Genomic DNA, 23,249 nt, shown 5'->3' on the forward strand with positions numbered 1-23,249 from the left:
CTGCTTCCTGGTGCGTGAAAATTTGCAGAGAGATAGAAAAATACTTGCAGAAATCAAATATGTCAATTTTAAAAAATGAATTTTTTATCACTTTTTGGTCCCAAAGACCAACCAGTCTGTCCCCTTAAAAGCTTGTTATGATAGCTTATATGCTCTAGGTATAATTATTTCAAAATGTTACATATTTTACAGGTTATCACTTGCATCCAACAGAAAGTCAAATTCTGCTGCTACTCAAATTTATTGCGACTTCTTTTGAACAAAAAAAATGGCACTTCCACAGAGGCCTTATTTCAATTAAAAAAGAATACTGTACGGGTTAGTTGGGTCATGATAAATATTCCCACATTTGTCATATCTGATACACACCCTTCGAGTTCGATTTGAATTAATTAGAAATTTGAGCGAAATCACTATTCGCTTCGAACCTAAAGTGCACTATTTGCACAAGCCTAAAGAACGCTCATCTTGAGCAAAATCAGCGATGATCGCGCAGCATGCAAGTGCATCTTAGAAAACAACCTGCTCGGGAGAAGGCAGTGACTTGTTAATTATGCATGCAATTCGGCCGAATAGTTCGGTGTTGTCCGACTGGTACCTGAGGACTCTTAAACCCTTCTGATGTTACTCGTGGTCTGCTACTCGAACGTTCTCAATTTAAGCCCGGCTGGGAGAGCAACGTAAGCGTTAACTGTCCACAAAAAAGCATGTCCGTTGATAACTAAAATAATACACAATTAATACACAAATAATACATCCTTCCTCATAGCACTGGCATTATCAGGCTGGACAAGTTCAGTGCAGGGTCCCAATCGGATGCGAGAAGAGGTTATGGGAACAAATACTGCCATCCGACTAAAGATTTACATGTCTTCAGACAAGGAAAATATGTTGGTGAGCTCAGGTTGAATGTCATGTATAGCGGCACTTGGCAAAGTACTTTGTAAACAAATTTCTTGTTCCCCAATCAAGAGTGGCGCCCCATTTGCAAAGGAGGTCTATACCTAAAATGACGTCATGAGTTGTGCGAGCCAACACAGTGAATTGGGCTCAGAAACTTTGTCTACCAATCTTAAGAACTGAATAAAAATAAAACCAGGGTACAACATTTCACCTCCAGTTCTGCTAAGTTTTGTTATGATTCAATGCAAATATACTTTTGTGACCTCAAAAACAATCCTTGAAATGGAGGCTCAACCCCGAAATGACAGCACCAGTGTCTTCAAGAGCGATGCCATTTAGACTGTTTATGCACGCACGCACGCACGCACACACACGCACGCACGCACGCACGCACACACACGCACGCACACACACACACACACACACACACACACACACACACACACACACACACACACACACACACACACACACACACACACACACACACACACACACACACACACACTTTGTTCTTCAGTATCACAGCAGAAAAAGGAATTGGCAAATCAGATTATTCCACGACTGCACCTTCATTGGTCACACCAGCTAGTTTCCCAGTTGGGACGGGGAAGGCGACCGGTGACGCGAGGATGGCAAACAGTGTGATCGTGTCGGAGGCAGAGTAAGGCTTCGCTTGGAGGCTAGGGAGTCATCGCGCAATCTGTTTGGCAAGCGTCTTAGAAGGTGGACAACAGGCGTAGAGGTCAAGTGGACGAGCCAGGTATGTTGAAGAGTGTAGTGCCCGTGGCTGGTGGCAGCAGAAGTGCAAAATATGCCCTCAGAGGCTGCATGAGTAGTTAACAGGGGGTTATCAGCTCACATTAGTAATAATGATGATTAGTGGAGTTTTGTGGCGCAAGGGCCATGGGTAGCCAAAGAGCGTCACGTCTTTGATACGATGTAAGCAATGATCAATGACTGCGATGACAGGGTGCATAACGGCTGTATAGAGGCCTAAAAGCACATGCTATATAAAAGCGTTAAATGCATGTATGAACCATAAAATTGTAAAATTGTGACAGTGATACACGATTTGGTGTATGCGTCTGGAAAGAATTACAAATGACCATAGCATCTACAAGAGAACAACTGTAAAATAGCACGAATGCCTCCTCAACCCCTTTGAAACCAAAGGCTGAAAGGCAGGTGCTCCTCAGCCTTCGGGAAAGTTTAGGAAAGTCGTTGGTGATCATAAGTGTGGAAACATATTTGGTGGCCATGCCAGCTGCCCACCACCGAGCCCAAAGTGGGGACGCTGAGGCATGATATGGGAGCACAGACGCCAGCTGTACATGGTCACTATAACCAAATATATAATGCCCAAGGAAGGACATATACACAAGGTTAACCTTCGCCACAAGGAAAACTGGAAGTATGTAAAAAGAATAGAAGACCGGACAGATTAAAAGCTCGAGAGAAAGACGAAGATGCAGGGAGAGAGAAATAAGAAGAGACGACTGCCGATTTCTCCTGGGTGGGTGGGCCCAGGGGTGCCATCTACGTGAGGCTGAGGCTAAAGCGGTGTGTTGCCTCCGGCAGGGAGACCTAAAGGTTCAATAACCCAGAGTCGGTTCAACCCCCCCGATCCCCTTTTCCCAGGACTCGCCTCAGCCATGCACGGCTAGGTGTAGGAGAGTCAAAACCCCTCCCCCCCCCCCCTCGTTAGCTCGGGTCCGTGGTGTCGCTTCGCAACAAACGCCTGCTTGCGTAGATGCCGCTGCGGGGGTCACATTAGTAATAGCAGAGGTACGCGAAATTGGGGTTGCTCTGCAGGAACATTTTCTGAGCCCTGATAGTAGGTATTCCGCAGCAGTCCACTGGGGTGATGACATCTGGCGGTGACCCTTATCTTCAGTTAAATACTGGCGGTGGGTGTTCAGATATGCCTCTTGGCAGTCTGCCCTCGATACGACGTTTTCGCATCCACTATGATGGCAGTTTAAGACAAGCGTCAAAGGAGCATTGGTAGTGAGCATCCGCTGCCTGTAGCCACGCTAGTTCTTCTCGAACAGCAAGACGGACAATCAAGAGAATGTCTTCACATGTATCTGTCCATATTTGCAACAGAGGGGATGCTTCGTCTGGTCTTCAGACCCCCGAATGCGCGACACTGCTGCCTAAATTACGCACGAGTGCTCAGATTTTTCTTGGTGATTAGAAACTTGAACCCATCTTCAGCAATGCCTTTTAACAAGTGTCCCACTTTGTCTTCATCAGACATATGCCTGCTGACGATCCCACAAAGCTTCAAGACCGTTTCACCAGACAGCTGGGCTGTTTCTTCAACTTTTTTTTTTCTTCGAGCTCGTGTCCCGGAAACAGGTTCTTAATTTATTAACAAAGACGGTGGCGAGCACGTGTTCATAATTTTCAAACCAAAGCAGGGCAGTGCCAGCGAGAAAGAATGCTATGTTCATGAATTTTGCCGGCGTATTCCACTTGTAATAGCGAATCACTATCTCATAGTGTTTTTTAGCCATTCATCCACATCAGTTTTACCTGAGCAGATCCATGGCTCAGGCGCCCGGCAGTTATATGGTCTAGGTCTGCGGCCAGCTTGATCCAAGGCCATGGCACTGGTTGATGCAGTGGCGCTGTCCATCCGCTTGCCTACTTCGGCATCGGTCATGTCGGTGTTTTTCGGGGGTAGACTGGCTAGACGTCTGCTTCTTTGAACGCCTTCAGTGACTGGCTTGTCCAGAGCATTGGAGTATTCAACAGCTCCACCAAGACTGCTACAGATGTGATGAATTTACTTACAATGAGAAATAAGTGTTCAAGAAATAAAACAGAAAAGATGATCGTAAGCTGCTGATCAGTGATTTCTCGAGTCAGTTCTTCCTCCTCCTTGCACAGTCTTTCAATGCCGCATCACAATACTTAGCTATATGTTATTGGCTTAGCAAATGCATTTACGGTAGAGAGATGTTACGAAGAACAGACTACAAAAACACAGAACATAGAGTAATGAAATGAGCATGAAATGAGTCCTTCATAGGGTCTCCCTTTCATAAGTGCATTAACAAGCCAACATAAACCAAGTAGCTTTTTGTCGCATTAGTTTATACTATTCAGTGGTGAAATATGGTACATGGGTTTGGGAGCAGTCCTTGCAGAAGGCAAAAGCGCCTTTTGTAACAGGCTTGAAGCATTCAGAAAATGTTTTGGAGCAGGCTTAGAGTAGCTAGAAAGACCTTTTCAAGCAAGTTTTGGCCGTCAGAAAAACTGTTCAAAACATATGTAGCACCGTTTCACAGCAATTATGAAGCAGCATTTGTTCAAAGCTGCTTTTGGCAAACATTAAGCTAAATTGTGCAATAGCCTAATTCATGACACGCAGGCATATAGAAGGCCATTAAAACGATAGCCTTATCTTACCTATAAAGCCTGAGCATCCATTCTACACAGACAATTTCGAAGGTTATTGAGTCAATAGTCTATTGAGTCGATTGAGCACCCCTCATATCCACTGAAACTTCGATGACTATTGAGCGACGGAAGCAGAAACAGCACAAACGTGGCAACATTGACCAGTGGTAATAATGTGGCCACAGTATCGCTGCACAACAAGGTAAAAACCAAACAGGCATCCATAATTATGAATAAACAATATTTTGAACTCCTTAAACAAAAAGAACAAACACATGTGTATTTTTAAGTTTTGTTATTTTACTTACAATAACATGAAAAGGAAAATAAAGACTTGCAGTGCCACACAATTTTTGCGGCAAACACCTGAACCACTCAGCCGATGTTGAAAGCTGTCCTGTAGCAGCATGACAACTATTATCTAGTCGAAAAAACCAATGAAGCTCCGGTGTTTGTGAAGCAGGTATTAGCTCAGTACACACAATATTGTTGTCCTTTTCGTACTGTCTGATACAGTTTGGTTCGCAATGGCCGCACTCATGCTAAATACAATGTCTGGGAATATGTGCTTGTATCCTGTATTTTTTTGAAGGTTAAGTACTTCCCAACAGCGAAATACTAATTGTAACGTTTTATTGTCTTGGTTCTGTGCAATATTGGACCTAAAATACCATTTTAATATTTAATTGTTAGTTTTTCATAGACAATATATTGATGTGTTGAGCTTGAAACCCCATGCAAAAAGAAAAAAATATCAAGCAAAGAGAAAAAAAGATAGAGCAGGGTCCCAACACTTGTGGAAACTCCCTCTCTTTATAACAAAAAATTCTTCAATGAAACTGAAAACATGATGCTTCAGTCATATTTTCAAGCTCGACGCTTGATGGCTGTGGCATGCTGCATTTAAATTAAGATGCAGTGGTGCTGTACGACGCTGACAAACGAGTTTGGCACAACAGAGGTGGTTTGGCGCAGGATGGTGCCGGTAAATAAGTTTGGCGCACAATGTCGTGAATTGTGCAGCTGTTATATCCCTGGCTATTCCACTTTGACAACTTGTGGTTATTAACTTATTTATTATTTATTAGGCACCTGCACCTCCACAGCAGGCATATTACAGCAAGGGGTATATGTAGCATCGTGCGGTGGACGTGCCGCATGGAAAACACAACGCACGGCGCTGCAGCACAGGCCGACAAGGAGTACGAAGCAGCCGGTAGCTAAGCGAAAACTTCTTGTCGGCCCCGTGTTCCGCGTTCTCCGTGCGGCGACGTGGATCTTTCCATGCCCCACGACGAGCATCAGGCCATAAGGTGGGCATACAGCCTCCTTCCTTGTGCGGTCCACTCGGCACCCGTGCAATCTGTCCCACCGGTACTGTATTTCCTGCATACCTTCCTACTTTTCAACACTTTTCCTGCCAGTCCGGTCACGAGGCTTACCGACGTGCGCATCTTTCCTGAACTGCCTTCTCGACGCTCTCTTCGGCAATCATGAACGCGGCTATCCCTACACCTCCATTCCTTCAGTGCCCCGGTGTACCGCCTATTACATGGAGCCAGTAGCGTCCTGTGTTACAGGTATACATCGACGCCGCTGCCAGGGACGTCACGCCAGAGCACACGAAGGCGCTGCTCCTGAACGCCTTGGGCGTCGAGGGACTCTACACTTACCTGCCTGCCGCCAAAGATGAGCAGCAGCTATGAGCCGACCGGCCAACTCGGGAGACAGCGCCGGATGTGTTCTACGCAGCCCTTGCGCTGCTGAATGAACTATTTGACCCTCAACCGGACGTGGCGTGTTTGCACGCCCACTTCAAAGTCTTGCGTCAGGGCCCAGACCAGTCGGCAGTAGAATTCATTCAAGAAGTACGCTGAGTAGCCAAGCTTTGTGAATTCGGTATGGCAGGGGATATCTTCGCTTTTGACCAGATCGTCTCTGGCATAGCGTCGCCGCACCTACAGATAATTTTTTTTTAAGATGGGCAAGGACTTCTCCGTACAGAAGGCGCTCGACATAGTGAGGGAGGAAGAGCACATAGATCGCATGTTGCTACAGTTATCGGGAGTGCAAGTCGACGCCGTGTCATCGTGCCTGGTTCAATATGGCAGCTCAGCTCACCAAGCCATTCAAAATGGCAGGCCAAAAGGCAGCCGTTCTCCCCAAGCTTTGGTGCAAGATGGCTCCGGCGGGACTTCTGTGTGCACCTTCTCACACTCCAGTGCTGCGGACACCTCCTCTCCAGCTTCGCCGCCGGCTCGCGTGGGTGCCTGTTACCGCTGTGGCTCGACGCGGCATTGGGCTAACTCCGCCGCTTGTCCTTCCAGGAGCCGGACATGATCGCGGTGCGGACGTTGTGGGCACTTCGTGTGGGTCTGCCACACTACTACGGAGTCGACTGGTCATCAAGGCACATCAACGGTGACCAATACAGTTACTGTCCTGCAAGTGGCTACGACGATTCCGGCACAGACTGAGAGTGTGCTCCTGGGGCTGCACCTGTTGGCGTCACAGCTGATCATGTTCTTGAGGCGCCTGCTCCTGCCTTGTGTCCTGCAGTTGAGCATACCCTGACTGCACACGCTTCGAGTGGGAATGCTGTTGCGAGGATGGCTGTTCTGGTCAGGTCTGCCGCTGCTGACCATACTCTTCCTGCATCAGTTGTCTATCCTTCGCTTGTGCCTGCTCCCATTCTGCATGCTGCTCCTACTGATCCGGCTATACTTCTTCAGACTGGGGAAAATCTCCAGGTAACTGTTTCTGTTTGCTGTCCACCGGAGGTGCAACCGCCAAGCGTTCTAGCCGTGATTCCGGAGTCAGTCCCTATTCTATGTGCTGCTGAGGTGCCTCCGCTGGTCGCGGCTACCCCAACCGTGTCCGTTCCTGCTCTTGGCATCAGTGGCACCGAGCCATGCTCCATCGGAGCATCATTACTTGCTTGTTCCAGCCCCTGTTACATCAAAAGTACCCTGGATGCAGAGTTCATGGGGTTATTCTTTTCCTCCACCGGACTGCTGTGAGTGGTGACAGCTCAGATGCCTGTCGTTGAAATGGTACCGCTACAGGCGTCGACGTCATAGACTCAAACATGACTGTGACTATGCAGACATCCTCTCTCAGAGGAGGGGATGATGTGGAGGTGAATTGCAATGTGCCTTGTTGCATGCTATACATTTTTAATTCATCATTAGTTGTGATTCGTGCAGTGTGTGCTTGTGTTACATGTTATTCTTTCTTAAGTGTGCATTTCCTTTGCATTTTTGTGTGTTTTCAGTGTTATTCTTCACGCTAATATGTTGTGCATTAATTACTTTTCTAGATATTCTGCACATTTTATTCTTATTGTGCATTAGTTGCGTGCAGGACCCGCATCATCTTCTTTTCAAGGGGGGCATGATGTAGTGTCAGTTTAAGTTCCGGTTTCGCAACCGGTTTGCAGGCCCCTAGAGGGTGTTGTACATATGTATATATAGCGTTGCTTGTGTATATAACAAAGGAGTTCCTGCTTGGCTACCGGCTGCTGCGTACGTCTTGTCGGGCCGTGCTTCAGTGCCGTGCCCTGTGTTCTCAGTGTGGCGCGTTCGCCGCCTGATACTACAGTATATGCATCACTAGGTTAACAATCCTTCATTTCTATGCAGAAAGAGTGGTAAAAGTCGCCGCACACTGTATTTCTACAATATCTGACAAAAGAGCATTCTACGTTCTCATGATCTTACAAAGAAATGAATAACAAAAGTGTCACTTCTATTAGGAAATGAGTAAACCTTCAAGGCATGGGCTTTTATAAGCGAAATATATGATGGAAGTATCATGCATTTACTCCTGTCTATGCCTGTTTTTGAATGGTACCTTCTTTTAAGACCTGCCAGTGAAGTGCATGCTTACTTTAAGTGACACTGAAGCTACTGTCCAGAGACAAATAGGACAGCTCTATTCTGATTTTTGTGTGTGTGTGTGTGGTAGGTGGATTTACGGATGAATATGGGCATCCCAGCTGATGCATGCATATTCAAATACTGAACATATGTGAGTGAAATGCAGATTTATTTTTAATCACTTTGATAGGGTCTCGGCCTCAAACTTAGTGGCGAAGGCTAATCTAAAGCACACCTCCGAGAGGAATAAATTTGTACAATTACGTTTTATGCTTAAAATAGTTAAAGGTCACCTCAAAGACAGCATATCCAATTTGAGGGGAGTTCACCCTATATACAGCTGACGCAGGAGTCTAGCTAATGTTTCAGCTGCACACAGTCGTACTATGCACAATGAACATCCCCTTTCCATAGCGCGAGTCATCGCAGCTACATTGGTTCGGGCAAATAAGCCAACAGGCTAGGTCAACAAAACAACACTTTATTGCTATACATTAGCAATAACGAGTAAATGTTGCATAGAGGGACTTCCGCTCTAGGCAGATAACAAGAGGGTACATGCTTACGCCTCAGTCGTTGTCGTCCTTGATTAGCAGAGTGTTCTAGGTTCGTCCTTTCTATTTCGTCACCAGTGCCAGAGAGAGCGTCCGAAGGTAGGCACGCTAGTTTTTTCTACTATCCCGGTTTTCCCCTCCCTGACGAGAATGCGTTCCCTCAATGAGGGAGGGGAAAACCGTTCCCTGGGCCGGAAAATGGGTATCGCGAGCGCTAGCCGCGGGGTGTTTCATCCCTTTGCAAGATGCTTTATTGACTCGTGTCCCGAAGGGACAGACATGTACTTGCAACTAGGCTGTCCCACTGCCGTAAATGCGAAAGGGTGGCTCGGCGCACGTGCTCCCCCACAAATTATGTGTATTTTTCAACAAGTTTTCATACTAGGATGCGACATCGTTTTTCAATCATTCCATATCAAATGGCTAATAATGCTTGCAAGCATTTGTTTTTTCCACAAACAATCGTTGAGTGGATTGCCCTAGATGCACCGACCATTCTTTGTTTCATATTGTCTAGATTTTACACTACTGTTTTCCCTCAAAAGTTCTATGTGTCATTCTTGATTGTAACCTCACTCTAGAACGACTCCACCAGAAGTTAGCATTATTGTCAAGTAAATAAATAAACAAATTTATTTTATAAGGAGCCATTCCTTCAGATGACTAAGTAGGATTTGTTCTCGGGTTAGTTGGTGCTAGCTAATAATTATAATGTAGCACAAAAAGACACAAAACCACACACCACAGGCGCTACTAGCAACTTAAACAGAAACTTGGTGACACACAATATATATGCAGCTACAGGGGGTGCTAAGCAAAGATTACACATCAACAGTATGACAGAATTCTCACGATGAAGTCCTAATATTACGAAGACAGCAGCGGCTGCGGCATGTATGAGAGGGTCAATGAATGTGAATGTTTTCGAAGCCCGTTGACAGGGCTTTCTGGCTGCTGTGGGGTTTTCGTTTTCACTTCGCTTCCCAAGTGTGGATGCTCCAGGACCGATTTTCTTGTGTAGACTTCATGCCACGATTGTCCGGCTGCTTTGGCAGTGAAACGAATGAATATCCAGTGAGTGTTGCCGCTTTTGCTCTCTTAATTTGAGGCCAAGTGCGAACACACGTTAAGTGACAGAAGCGTGAGTGAGGACACCGTGGCATGGTTTTATCCTTTTCATGTGGCTTTCTTGAGAGACAGCGAAGAGATAAAAGATAAAAAACAAAAAACAAAAAACATCATGTACTTTTTCAGCAAGAAGTAGTTGACCCTTATAAAGTCTTTGTTCATCAAAATTCTACTGATAAAATAGCCACAATCATAACAATAAAGTAGCGTGAATGCGGCGGCGCCGATGATCGACTCGCCATGAAGGATCTACAGGGTATCAGCTGTGGTGTTGGCCCCATAAGCCTTACCCGCTAACGTTTATATGAGAGAAGCTCCTTAGGCTCTTGCGATGTTCGTTGAGGCCATTGCTGTCGTAGCTTCCCATTGGACCGAAACATAAGTGCTACATATACCATACATTAATGAGAACTGTACACAGAACATTTGTGCATATAGAGCAATCACAATGCACATTGTGTTAAAATACACCAAACAATGTCTGTGCATCCGTCTGTTGGTCCATGCATTTATCGATTCGTTCGTACGTGCACCTGTCCATCCTTTATACTGGTGGGCATCTGTTCATCTTTTATATTATGGACCTCAGATATTAGCTTCGCTCTCTCATCAACATTCACGTTATAGATCTGCAATTATTTCTTGTGCGCCCGCTTAGCATCTCTGCCGCGGACCATGCGGTGCTGCTGGCATCTAAGCGTCATCTCTAACCTGCGCAAGCATAGTGCCACTTCTCGCTCGGGAACTACTAAACCTAAATGCAGCCTATCTACGTAGACATAAACATAGACATGCTGACTGAAGATACAACGTCACGCCTGTTAATAGCATTGGTAAATTCCTTTGCCTGCAATAACGTAATTTCAAAGGCAACCTGGCTAACTTAACAGACAGCGACACTACTAGACATATGTTTGACGAACACACACCTACCATCTTGTCTCGCTGGTTTGCTGGCAGTAGATGTTAGCAATCATCTGCCAATCTTTTGCACCATTCCTTCTTGCAACAGTGTTTGCAAGAGCAATGATAAAGTGCGGTCTCGTCAGCTTAATGCTGAGACACTTGAAATATTTCAGTATCGTGTAATTGCGACAGACTGGAACCACATGTTAAAGGAAAGGGATGTTAACTCGGAATACAAGCTATTCATTAATCAACTTATAAAATGTTATAATGAAGCTTTTCCGCTGTCGGTTAAGAATGCAAAATGCCAGAAAATGAGAAAACCTTGGATAAACAGTGTATCATTTAAAACAATTGCAAAAAACAACATGTACCGTGCATTCGTCAAGATGCGCAATGTGAAGTTACTCAGTGAGTTAAAAAAATTCATAAACCAGCTAAATTGTGAACTGAGTCACACTAAACTTAAGTATTATGAGAACCTATTTAGTAGAATAAGTGATAATCCTAGCGAAATTTGGAACCGGGTTCAAAATCTTTCTAGTCGAATAAAACAGAGCCACAATCCAAGCTTCAGGCTAACTTCAGTGTTCTTGGTAACAGAGAGGTGGCAATAGCAAAGAATAAATACTTCAGAAAAAGTTGTCATTTCGATAAAGTGGTGCATGATGAGGTTCCACAACTGGCCGTAAATGTCCGCAGCTTTTCTAAGTCCATAGTCCTGCACACTATCTCATGTCATCAAACTGAAGAACTAATAACAAAAATTAAAAACAATTGTGCAGCAGGTTATGATGTCATTAAATCTATACTAATAAAATACGTCACCGATGTTATATCCCCTGTGTTGACACATATTATTATTTATTTTATTTATTTAACTTTTGCTGCCGCCGTATTTCCTAATGAATTAAAAATAGCTCACGTGTGCCTAGTTTTCAAGGACGGCAATGACCAAGAAATTGCAAATTACCTAGCCATACCGGTACTACCGATATTGTCAAAAGTTTTTGAGAGTGCTATTATTATTATTATTAGATTACAAAAATTTTTGTGAAGTACAATGTCATAAGTGACGCCCAATTTGGCTTTCAAAAATGCAAATCTGCCGAGCTTGCATTACTTAATTTAAAAAATGAGAAACCAAGCAATTTTTAGAAAAAGCTTATATGCTCGAACTTTTTATTGATTTTCACAAAGCATTCGATACTGAGCATTATAGTGTTTTTTTAGAAAAACTTAACTACAATGCGCGTGGCATTGCTGATAAACTATTACAGAATTACTTAACAGAGTACTATCAATCAAAAGATATCTCCGCATGCCAATGTTACCAAAGGTGTGCCACAAGGATCGATACTTGGCCCTCTCTTGTTTATAGTTTATGTTAACGACTTAAGTGATATTCCAGGTTCTCCTAAATTATTCATGTATACTGACGACACCAATATTTTTTGCTGGTTATTTCAATCCCTGAACTTCAAGGTACTGAGAACACATATTTAAATAAGTTGTCTTGCTGGCTTAAACTAAACAAGTTGTGGCTAAATGAGAGTAAAACTAAATTTGTGTTGTTTGCACCGATCAACAAGTCGCAAAACATAAGTCTAAATGTCTCCTTTGAGGGTCAGCCTTTAGAACAAGTAAGGGTACAAAAAATTCTTGCACGATTGGTTCCTGAGAGACCTTTCTTAGAATGAACACATAAATCAACTAGTAGCAGACTTAAGTAGAAGTGTTGTATGTATGTACAGACTATTTCATTTATTACCCCTTTGGCTAAAGGAAGCCTTACACTGTTCTACTCCAGGCTAAGTTATTGTGTCCTGTGTTGGGAAACAACGACAGCACAGAACTATAAGACATTATTGTAACACATGTCAGCATGCGTGACGGGGATGATGGGTTCCGGATCTCCGTTGCCACCTGAGATGGCTGAAATCTGTCTATGAATGTGAGGCCTCACGGAGGCCTTGTCTCCTGCTGTGACCGCACGCGCCACCTGCGTGCCTGATCTTGCTACGAACAGGTGGCATCACCGTGCGTGAACTGTCGCCTCCTTGGGACCCTGGTTCGACCAACTGTGAGCTATCGTGTAGCCACGTAGATTGGACAGTAGCCACTCGTTCTTTAGGCAGTTTAAGTGTGTACTTCTGTGCTTGTCTTTCTGATAGTCAATAGAGTCCCTTGTCCTTCTAAATGTTGTTTAAAATCTACTCTGGTATCATCTCGTGTCATTCATTTTGTTGACCATGCACGGGCAAACGTGACGAACCATTCCTGTTGTTACACTTACATTACAGAAAAAAGTACTACGACTAATCAAAGGATACTACGGTCACCCGCAAAATTTTAGCACACGTCCATTATTTTACAAATATTTATTATTACAAACAAACCAAATACACTCAAACCTTGTTATAACATTACAAGATATAAAGAAATAATAGATGTAACGAAGTAAATAAAGTTCCTCTTGAAAGCTCCATTGAGAACCATGCATTTTAAACCTCGTCGCATCGAAGTAAAATTGACCAGTAAATAAATATAACAAACTAAATTATAAATTAGTCTATGAAATAGTCTATAAGAAAACGACCATAGTGTGTTAAGTATATCGTTTTCTGCGTAGTTCAGCACTCGTTCGGCGCAGCTCTTTAAAAACTCCCACACCGACCTTAAAGCCACGTCCCGCGAGGCCGAAAGAGCCGTCCTCCTCACACAGCCAACGGAGAAGATTGAGGAAGCGCTAAGCAGGTCACATGACCGAGAAGGGGCACCGCAGTGCAAAACGATTTCTCTCTCACGACGGCAACGACTGCGTCTCCGCTGCTACCATGGCTGCTACTTTCTGCACCCAGAAAGAAGAACTCTCCGCGACAGCTTTCCTTTTTTTTCCCTCTCTTTCTGCGTGCGGCTTTGAGAGGAGAAGGGTCTCTATGTGCCGAGACAGAAAAAGGAGAAGCGTGGCACAGGTGCATCGCAGATCGGCATTTGAGAGAGAGAAAACAATTCGCCACAGTCTTTTCTTTCCCTTTCTTCTTTTCCTTCTTTGTGCGCAGCCTTGAGAGGTGCTACCGGGAGATTGAGTATGGTGCTGAGAGCATTTTCAGAGCACGGTATGTTCGAATTAATCGTCGCAAGTACTTGTGCGTTCGAATTACAGGGCCTTTTTGCTCATTGGAATATACATAGCTTTGACGGGACCTCAATGAGTTCAAATTGCATGGAAGTTCAAACTAATGAGATTCGACTGAGTTTATTTTCCGTGGCACGTGTGGTCGTGTAGCGGTACATCTGGCTGCGAGGCGGTTTCCTTCCTTGCATGCCTATAGGTGTGCGCCCATCTGAGCATACATTTTCATAAACTGCTATTATCGCTATAACGAAATAATTGTGGCTTCCCTACAACTTCGTTATAACGAGGTTTGAGTGTATATTACTAGAACTTATTTTTGTACATAAAAAATAACAAACTATACCCCATGTTTGATTCTTCTCAGTGTGTTGAGTACTGCCTCCGTACACCTGGCATAAGAACACCAAGAACTAGGACCATCTATTTTCAGCAGCATACTGACTATCAAACAGCCAGTCTGCTCAATAAACTTGAAAATGTAGTTGACCTAGATAAAAAGATTTCCGAAAATACATTCAAGGGAATTCTTCTTTATAATTGCATTCAATATATTTATTATGAAATTTCAATTAATTATTAAATTGTTAACTGTATAGTATCAATGCTGTTGTTCGCTTTAGAAATGTATCTGTCTGCAAATGTGTTTTGATCTCACCTATTCTACATATTGGGATAATGATGTTTTTTTCTTTATCGGTATTTTGTCTTCTATTATACTTATTGTTCTGTTCTTTTTCTCTTTGTAGCGTTTATTTGTCTGATTATATTTGCTGATTGTTAGTCTTTGTGTAAAAAGTTGTTTTATCTGCATCCAAGTTGTGTACCAGACTGTACTTCAAAGCAAAACCCTCCATCAGGCTTTACAGCTTTTTTGCTTTTTGCTTTGTTTTTTCCTATGTACAGGAAACAGAAAAATAAAAATAAACCTCAAACCTCAAACATGCGTTATTACGAGGTGCGAACGACTTTCCAGGGGGTGATAGCACCTCCACACGCTCGACTGTTGCATGAAGCATTTTTTTCAAATGTTACTGTGTAAAAAGTTAAACAATTTTCATAAATTGTCAAGCTTGGTGGACTGGAAAAAATATTTTAACACAATCTATTTGGCTCAGAACAATGCTGTGCTAATCGGAAATGATAATGTCTATGACGAATTTTTTTTTATACTTGGTGCTAGCAGAAACATTCTGTGATTAGCAGCGCCATTGCTGCGATGTTAAAAATGTAGACTCACCCAGACCGTGGCATAGTGGTGCACCAGTGTCTTGGGTGTGTATCCATAGTAGCCGTTCTCCCGGAACAGTGAATGTGCAGGCCCACCCCTGCAAGAAGAAAGCAGGCGCTTCAAGCACTGAAATAGTAAGTTGTAGGGGGCCTCATGCTAAATACTAACCATTATACACTACATGATGCTTCAAAAAAATGCATGGACTGAGAATTTTTGTTCAAAAAGAGTCTCGAAAGTGAGCACACAACTAATTTATGATGTAATCCCATAGCCCAAATGACAAGACAAAAAGGAAATGACAAGGACATGCATTTGTCATTTTCCTTTAGTCTTGTCCTGGTTTCTCTCATTATCAATTAGCCCAATCTCTGAAATTCAAATCTCATACACACAGACATATTGCTACATGCACAGTGATTGACCTCTCAGTAGTTAAACCAAACCTCTCCATGACAAAAATATACTAACACAAAACAACAGCTTCAAAATTCTGAGGGCCTGCGTGTATTGCGTGCAAAATGTTCAAGTCATTTTTGCTCTAGTACACTGGCATTATGTGTAAAAGCATAAAAAAATTTAGAAAGGGCCTACAAGCTGTCATGAGAGTAGGCCCTCTATGTCCTTTAAAAGAAACCCTGAAATGGTTTTGACAATTTTGTACAACCACATTGGGCTGGTGGACCGAAATACTCAGGGTCATTTAAAGACAAATTTGAGCTCTGCATAAAGGGCATTTATTACAACACTTTTAAGCTGCGAATACCTGCGACTCAGCAATTTTCAACTGGCCATTCACAGAACAACATGCTCTAGTAACACAACGTCACCCAGCCTGCTGATCTCATTGGCTATGGAATGCACCTAAGTAAGATCAGAGCAGATGTCAACCTGTCGGAGCAGATTTCAACCACTCTGCGATCTTCGTCTTCATTGCCAGACAGTGTGCGTGCTGCCGGCCTCCAAGATTGCACGGAACCTGTCGGCGTGCAAACTCTGAGGTCATGACTTGGTGAAGCTCAAATTCTCGAGTGTGCTCATGAGAGCTCTGCGTTTGTCCACAATGCCAGCATGTCTCATGAAATGAGGAGGCACGGCAGGGGTGAGAGGGAGGGCATGATATTTTGTCTGTAGCAGCCTCTGTACATGGCACGCCACTAAATTTGTGGTGGGAATAGTTTGATGATGATCATCATCATCAGCCTGACTACGCCCATTGCAGGGCAAAGGCCTCTCCCACCATCTACCAATCAACCCGGATTCGTGCTTTCTATTGCCATGTTATATCTGCAAACTCTTTAATCTCATTGGTCCACCTAAATTTCGTGAGTTTGCCTTCTTTGGGAATTCGGCCAGTTACCCTTAATGACCAGAGATTATCCTGCCTACATACTATGTGCCCGGCTCATGTCCATTTCTTCTTGACTTCAACTATTATTTCCTTAAGACTGGTTTGTTCCCCGATCCACTCTGCTCCTTTCTTGTCTCTTCAGGTTACACCTATCATTTTCCTTTCCATCGCTTGCTGCGTCGTCCTCAATTTAAGCTGCACCCTCTTTGCAAGCCTCCAGCTAGGTTTCTGCTCCGTAAGAAAGTACTGGCAGGATACAGCTATTATATATATTCCTCTTGAGGTCTAGTGGTAGATTACCATTCATGACTTCAGAATGCTTGCCTAATGTGATGCACCTCATCCTTATTCTTCTATTTATATCACTCTCATGATTTGACTCTGCGGTTACCACCTGTCTTGAGTAGACATATTTCTTTACAACTTCCAGCACCACTCCACCTATCGCAAAGTGCTTTTTTTCTGCTGAGACTATTGTACATTACAGTAAAACCTTGTTAATTCAAAGTCACTTGGGATGTGAGAAATCTTCAAATTAAGTGGTTTTTTCGAATTAACAGAACATACAAAATGTGAGATGCAAAGAACTTGACATTATTCAAGGTAATCATGGCTGATCGTTTGCTGTGCCAGCTAGTTTGTGGCTTCAAAGATTGTTTTCCTGCAATACCTGGTCTTAATTTAGCCACATACACAGTGGAACGACGAACCTAACTGCTTCCACCGAAAAAAAAAAGAAGAAAATGCTGTAGTGATCAACTGAAATGCACACCTGCGCAAAACAAGATGTGCTTCACTGCAGCATAGTAGTGACACACAGGCTGCATGTCGCCTGCTCCTCGCTGTGTTAGCACGTCATGATGCGGCCATTCGCCCATTCTTTCTGGTAAAATAAGTAATTTAATAATTGCCACTGTGACAAAAACTTGCTATATATTTCGGCTGGAAAACATGGTCATTAAAGCCTTTGAATTTATTTTTTGAAGTAGACGTTGCAGGCAAGAACTCAGCCAGCAGTATGAGTGCGCAAATTGCTAGAGGAACTGGCAATTGGAGATTCGCTTACATTGTGAATTTAGCCCAACTGTTTTTTATGAAGTTTATTTACAATCTCAGAAATAAATGGGCAAACACTTATGTTAATATAGGTTATGTTGATTGCAGTTTTTATCGTTTATAATGAGTTCTGTACAGTTTGTTCGTAAATTACGTTTCTTTTAAACACTTACCTTTTGTTGGTTCTTTCCATTATTATTCTTTTTCTCTAAATGCCCTGCTTTATTATTTTCTCACATCTTTTTTTTGTTGTGATAGCAATGATATGGACACTCTTGGCTGAATTTCGCTGCCGGCATCCATGTCATTCACCATATATGTATACGTATTTATGTAATATGAAAATGCAAGAAAGAAAAATAATCCAAAAACAAAAAAAAACTCTGGCGCACGGAATCGAACCACCAACCTCTTGTTTGTGAGTGCGAGGCGTTAACCACAAAGAAGCAGCTCCTTCAACGTTGAAACGACAAGCTAACTATAGCTACCACTTACCGCTGGCGATGGGCATCTCAGGGAAACTATCGTGTTTTCAGCATTACTAGTGAGATTGCACAATGAGCGCATGTCGCCAGATTGGCACAACGTGGCGGCACCTGCTTTAATTTCCCACGCGTACTTTGCCCTGTGAAAAGGTGGGTGGGTGGACCCTCACGAGTGCACGCTCTTATTTTGCGGTGGGGAGAATGGTACGCCTTGGGCTTTCACCGGAACGATTCTGTAGTATACTCGCTGCACAGTCTCCGTTTCCGAAAAAGACACGCTTTTCGGACACAGCAAAATAACAGCGGAGTCGCTTATTTGCGTTCATCTGTACCTGTAAGTACGTGTGTGAGAAATGCGGGGCACATCGATCTGCTAGCTATTCTTCGCGTGACCTTTCAATTTGTTGCTATCTCAATCATTGCTTCACCTTTGTGGCAAAGCTGTAACTTTTTTACTCTTTAACTGCTTTTTTCTGATTATATGCAATTTACTGATATTGACAAATGACTAATAGAGAGTCCCCCTGACAGTTTTGTAACTCTCGGACCTCCTTCTGTGCTAATTATTAATAAAAAATAGAATTGAATTGAAGATCATTACGCACTAAAGTTGTAAAAAACATGCAATCTGCTGCTCGTGCATCTTGCTGTGTTGGAGTGAAGCACGTTCTGTTTTCCGCAGGCACACATTTTGGTTGACCACGAGACCAGTTTATCTCTTTCTCTATTGTTCTTTTTGCGTTAAAAGTAGCGGGGCTGGGGTGTTTCAGCTGCCACTCAATATCGCTACGTTACATTGCCTTGTGGCTCTTAAGGGTCGTCGTTTCCGCAGATTTGCGGTGAGGGCGGGAACGGGAGTTGTCACATGGCACCCTAAGTTTTCGAATTAACCGAACTGGTGCTGACCGCTGTTTCAAATTATCTGCTCAGACTTACACTGCAAAATACGGGACCGCAGAAATATTTTGAATTAAGCGAGATTTCGATATAATCGAGTTCAAACTAATGAGGTCTTACTGTACTTTATTTTTGTGCATATTAAGTTTCAGACCTACCTTTCTGCTTTCCATGTCCAGTTTTGTAATCATGAGCTGTAATTCGTCTCCGGAGTTATTCATCAAGACAATGTCATCAGTGAATCGCAGGTTACTAATATACTCTCCAGTAACTCTTATCCCTAACTCTTCCCAATATAGGGTCCCGAAAACCTCCTTCAAGCATGCGGTGAACAGTATTGAAGAGATTGTGTTTTCGTGCCTTATACCCTTCTTTATTGGTATTCTGTTGCTTTCTTTATGGAGAACTATGCTGGCTGTGGATCCCCTGTAGGTTTCTTCCAGTATGTTTAGGTAGGGTTCTTCGATGCCCTGATTCCGTAGTGCCTGCATTATATCTCGACTGAGTCAAACGCCTTCTCGTAATCTAAGAAGATGATGTATAGGTGTTAGTTGTATTCCACATATTTCTCTATTAACTAACTGATAGTATGAATATGGATCGATAATATGAATATGTGATGTACGAAATCATGGTTAGAGAAGCCGATGTGGAAAAAGAGCTTTGGAGTAAACATGGCGTATGAGCCAGACAACGCCTCCCAGTCATCGTAATGTGACACAAGTCGACAGAATGAAGACTTGGCAACCACTTCACCGGCCAGGCATCATCAATGAAGTCCTGAACACGATGCCTTGATCGTATGTGCACTGCAGAAGCAGATCCTTGCTGTACCCTACGACTAGCACCATGGCATCATCACTGACACACCTCGACATCTCGAGGTACACAGCATCAGTGGACGATCGACCCATAGAAGACTTCTTCAACCTCTTTGAATGCCGCGCTACTGTTGCATCATGGACAGAACGAGAGATGGTCGCCAAGTTCAACGAATACGTCAGTGGTGAGGCATTTAAGTTTTATCTGACACACATATTCGAAAACAATGAATCATGAAAAAAATCAAAGGGGAAATAAGTGTTCAATTTCAAAATAACCATGAAGACTTGTTCATAACACATCAGCCAGAGGCTTTTAAATGTGCCAATCACAGTAACGAGAAGTCTTCCTGATGATTGATTGATTGATTTGTGGGGTTTAACGTCCCAAAACCATCATTTGATTATGAGAGACGCCGTAGTGGAGGGCTCCGGAAATTTTGACCACCTGGGGTTCTTTAACGTGCACCCAAATCTGAGTACACGGGCCTACAACATTTCCGCCTCCCTCGGAAATGCAGCCGCCACAGCCGGGAATCGAACCCGCGACCTGCGGGTCAGCAGCCGAGTACCTTAGCCACTAGACCACCGCGGCGGGGCAGTCTTCCTGCAGTAATCGTATTTTCCAAACACGACCTCAGAGAAAGTTTTCCATTATTGTACCATCATATGATTCTTCCAAATATATACAACATGCATTTGAACACCGACTATGAACCTGCACGTTCCAACAGACAAGATAAAAACATGTGATGTACGAAACATGTGATGTGGGCATGGGAGATATGTGATGTGGGCATGGGAGCAGCCACTGCGAAAGCATGGCTAACATGTTGATCTTCTTTGCCCCACAGGTTGTTTTGACCTTGTCAGCTTCTCTGCTGATTGCAACACCCTGCCCTGCCTCGTGCCTGTTTTTCGGTGCCGACGCTGATACGGTACCAGCCTTCCCGGACAATTCTGCGCGCGCAATCATCGAGGCATCGTCATTGCTCTTCACTTCTGCGCACAAGTGCACCGACTCCACAGCGACCCCTGGACCCAAAGACTACTTAAGGCTCCGAAAATCGTTCCCCGCTTTCAGTGGGCATGGGAGCAGCCACTGCGAAAGCATGGCTAACATGTTGATCTTCTTCGCCCCACAGGTTGTTTTGACCTTGTCAGCTTTTCTGCTGATTGCAACACCCTGCCCTGCCTCGTGCCTGTTTTTCGGTGCTGACGCTGATACGGTACCAGCCTTCCCGGACAATTCTGCTCGCGCAATCATCGAGGCATCGTCATTGCCCTTCACTTCTGCGCACAAGTGCACCGACTCCACAGCGACCCCTGGACCCAAAGACTACTTAAGGCTCCGGAAATCCTTCCCCGCTTTCAGTGGGCATGGGAGCAGCCACTGCGAAAGCATGGCTAACATGTTGATCTTCTTCGCCCCACAGGTGTGTACATATACTCCACTGCATGCTAAAAAAAGTGACAATCGTTTCTTAGTCGTGCTCCCATGCCCACGTGAGCTGTGTATTATCTTGAATGAATGCTTAGATGTGAGTTTGCTGTTGCTTTGTTCAGGCGACGTAGAAACTAACCCTGGCCCCCCTACTCTTCGCAGTTCCAGCGCAGACATAGGTGAAGAATAAACTCCTGTACATAGTGCCGCCATACTTGAAATACTTAAAGGTATCAACGAACGAACAATTCATCTAACTGAGAGCCAAGCCAATCTAACCACGGATGTTAAAGCAATAAAAGATAACCAGGAGACTATAAAAACTAGTCTCTCAGATATATTCACCCCCCTTGAAACCTTGGAGCATGAATCGAAAACCCTAAATGCACTCCAGGAAGATATCGTGTCAATTAGGAGCTCCACCGCCCATCTGATGTCCCAACAAGAGATGTTACAGACGCGGTTGGATGACTTAGAGGATCGCTCCAGACGAAATAATGTCGTTATTCATGGTATATCAGATTCGAAAGAAACGTGGAACGATATGGAGGAGAAAGCACTTGCCGCGTTACACTCCGCACTTGGCGTTGAAATACTCCCCTCAGAGGTCGAAAGAGCTCACCGTATAGGGACGCTATCTGCATCCACACCCCGCCCCATTATAATAAAATTTTGTTCCTTTAAAACCCGAGATAAGGTATTATCAGCGCGCGATAAACTTAAAGTATCTGGTATTTCGGTATCCGAAGGCTTTTCGCCTGCGACTCGTGAGGCACGAAAGAAACTGTCTGAATTCGCTAAGGGTCTACCTGGATCCCCGAAATACAAATTGCGCTACACGAAACTGTATGTCAACCAACAATGCTACGTATATGACTCTTTAACCGATACTGTAACAGAAACGAGTAACTTTTCCCACCCTGAAACGCATCAACGCAAAGCATCACAAAACAACGGCCTAGACGCTACGCAAACAGCAAACCTAGAGACACGATAGGAAGACGCGAGGGGATGTGGGCGATTGCCGCCCCCGTCACGCTTATCTGTACTTCTTGCGAATGTCAGGAAAGTGCTTAATAAACTTGACTCTTTTAACTTTATCGTAGACACGTGCAGACCTAATGTTATCGCGTTAACCGAAACTTGGCTGAATAATAACATTCAGAACACGGAAATTTTTTACGATGCGTCCCGCTACACAATTTACCGTTGTGACCGTACCCTTCGCCAAGGCGGTGGCGTTATGCTTGCTGTTTTGAATGCACACGATTCTTACCAGGTTGCTGTTGAAACCGATATTGAAATTATCTTATCGTGTGTTGAGGTGGCACACCAGAAATTCATTTTTGCGGCATGTTATCGCCCCCCCTAACGCCCCGCCAACTTTTACTGCCTCCTTACACGATGTTCTTAATACCGTAGTAACTCGCCTGCCAAACGCCCCGATTTTTTAATTAGGTGACTTTAATTTCCCTCAAATCATGTGGTCCTCCGAATCGCCCATGTTTATTTCAAGTTCCTCACAAGTTAGTGACTTTCTGAACCTTTGCTCAACCTTCACCCTTACCCAACTAGTTACCCAGCCGACGAGAATAACAGACAGCACAGCAACGGTACTAGACCTCGTACTTACCTCACGCCCCGACTCTGTCTCGTGCATGACTAATTTACCCGGTTTATCTAATCATTTAATCCTTTCTTTCGACATCTCAGTACCAGCTCTAGAAATACGCAAGACAACTAAGCAAATTCGTGATTATAAGAAAGCAAATTTCGATGCCATTAACATTGAACTGTCCAATTTTCTTGACATTTTTCTAGACAATTTCGACAACTGTACAGTTGAAGCTAACTGGAACTTATTCCTGCGAAAAGTCGACGAGCTAACCAACAAATACATCCCGCTTCGCAAAATCTCTTCGCATGCCAGAGCTCCATGATACAATGCCTACTTAAAACGTCTATCAAACCGCAAGAAGCGCCTTTACCGTAAAGCGAAACTGCTGCCCACAAACGCTCGGTGGGTTGCATACAAAGTAGCTAACAAT

General features: G+C 43.8%; 1 protein-coding gene across 8 annotated transcripts in view; it reads right to left on the reverse strand.

The window, feature by feature from the left end:
- Window positions 1-23,249, reverse strand: part of LOC119169139 (uncharacterized) — a 748,171-nt gene that overhangs the window by 91,551 nt on the left and 633,371 nt on the right. For all 8 annotated transcript variants that reach the window (XM_075883059.1, XM_075883033.1, XM_075883044.1 and 5 more), the window contains one exon: window positions 15,157-15,244. In XM_075883059.1, the coding sequence (XP_075739174.1) occupies window positions 15,157-15,244 (88 nt within the window). The remainder of the gene's footprint in view (window positions 1-15,156; window positions 15,245-23,249) is intronic.

This window comes from Rhipicephalus microplus, chromosome 2 (assembly GCF_043290135.1).
Source record: "Rhipicephalus microplus isolate Deutch F79 chromosome 2, USDA_Rmic, whole genome shotgun sequence".
NCBI classification, from domain to species: Eukaryota; Metazoa; Arthropoda; class Arachnida; order Ixodida; family Ixodidae; genus Rhipicephalus; species Rhipicephalus microplus.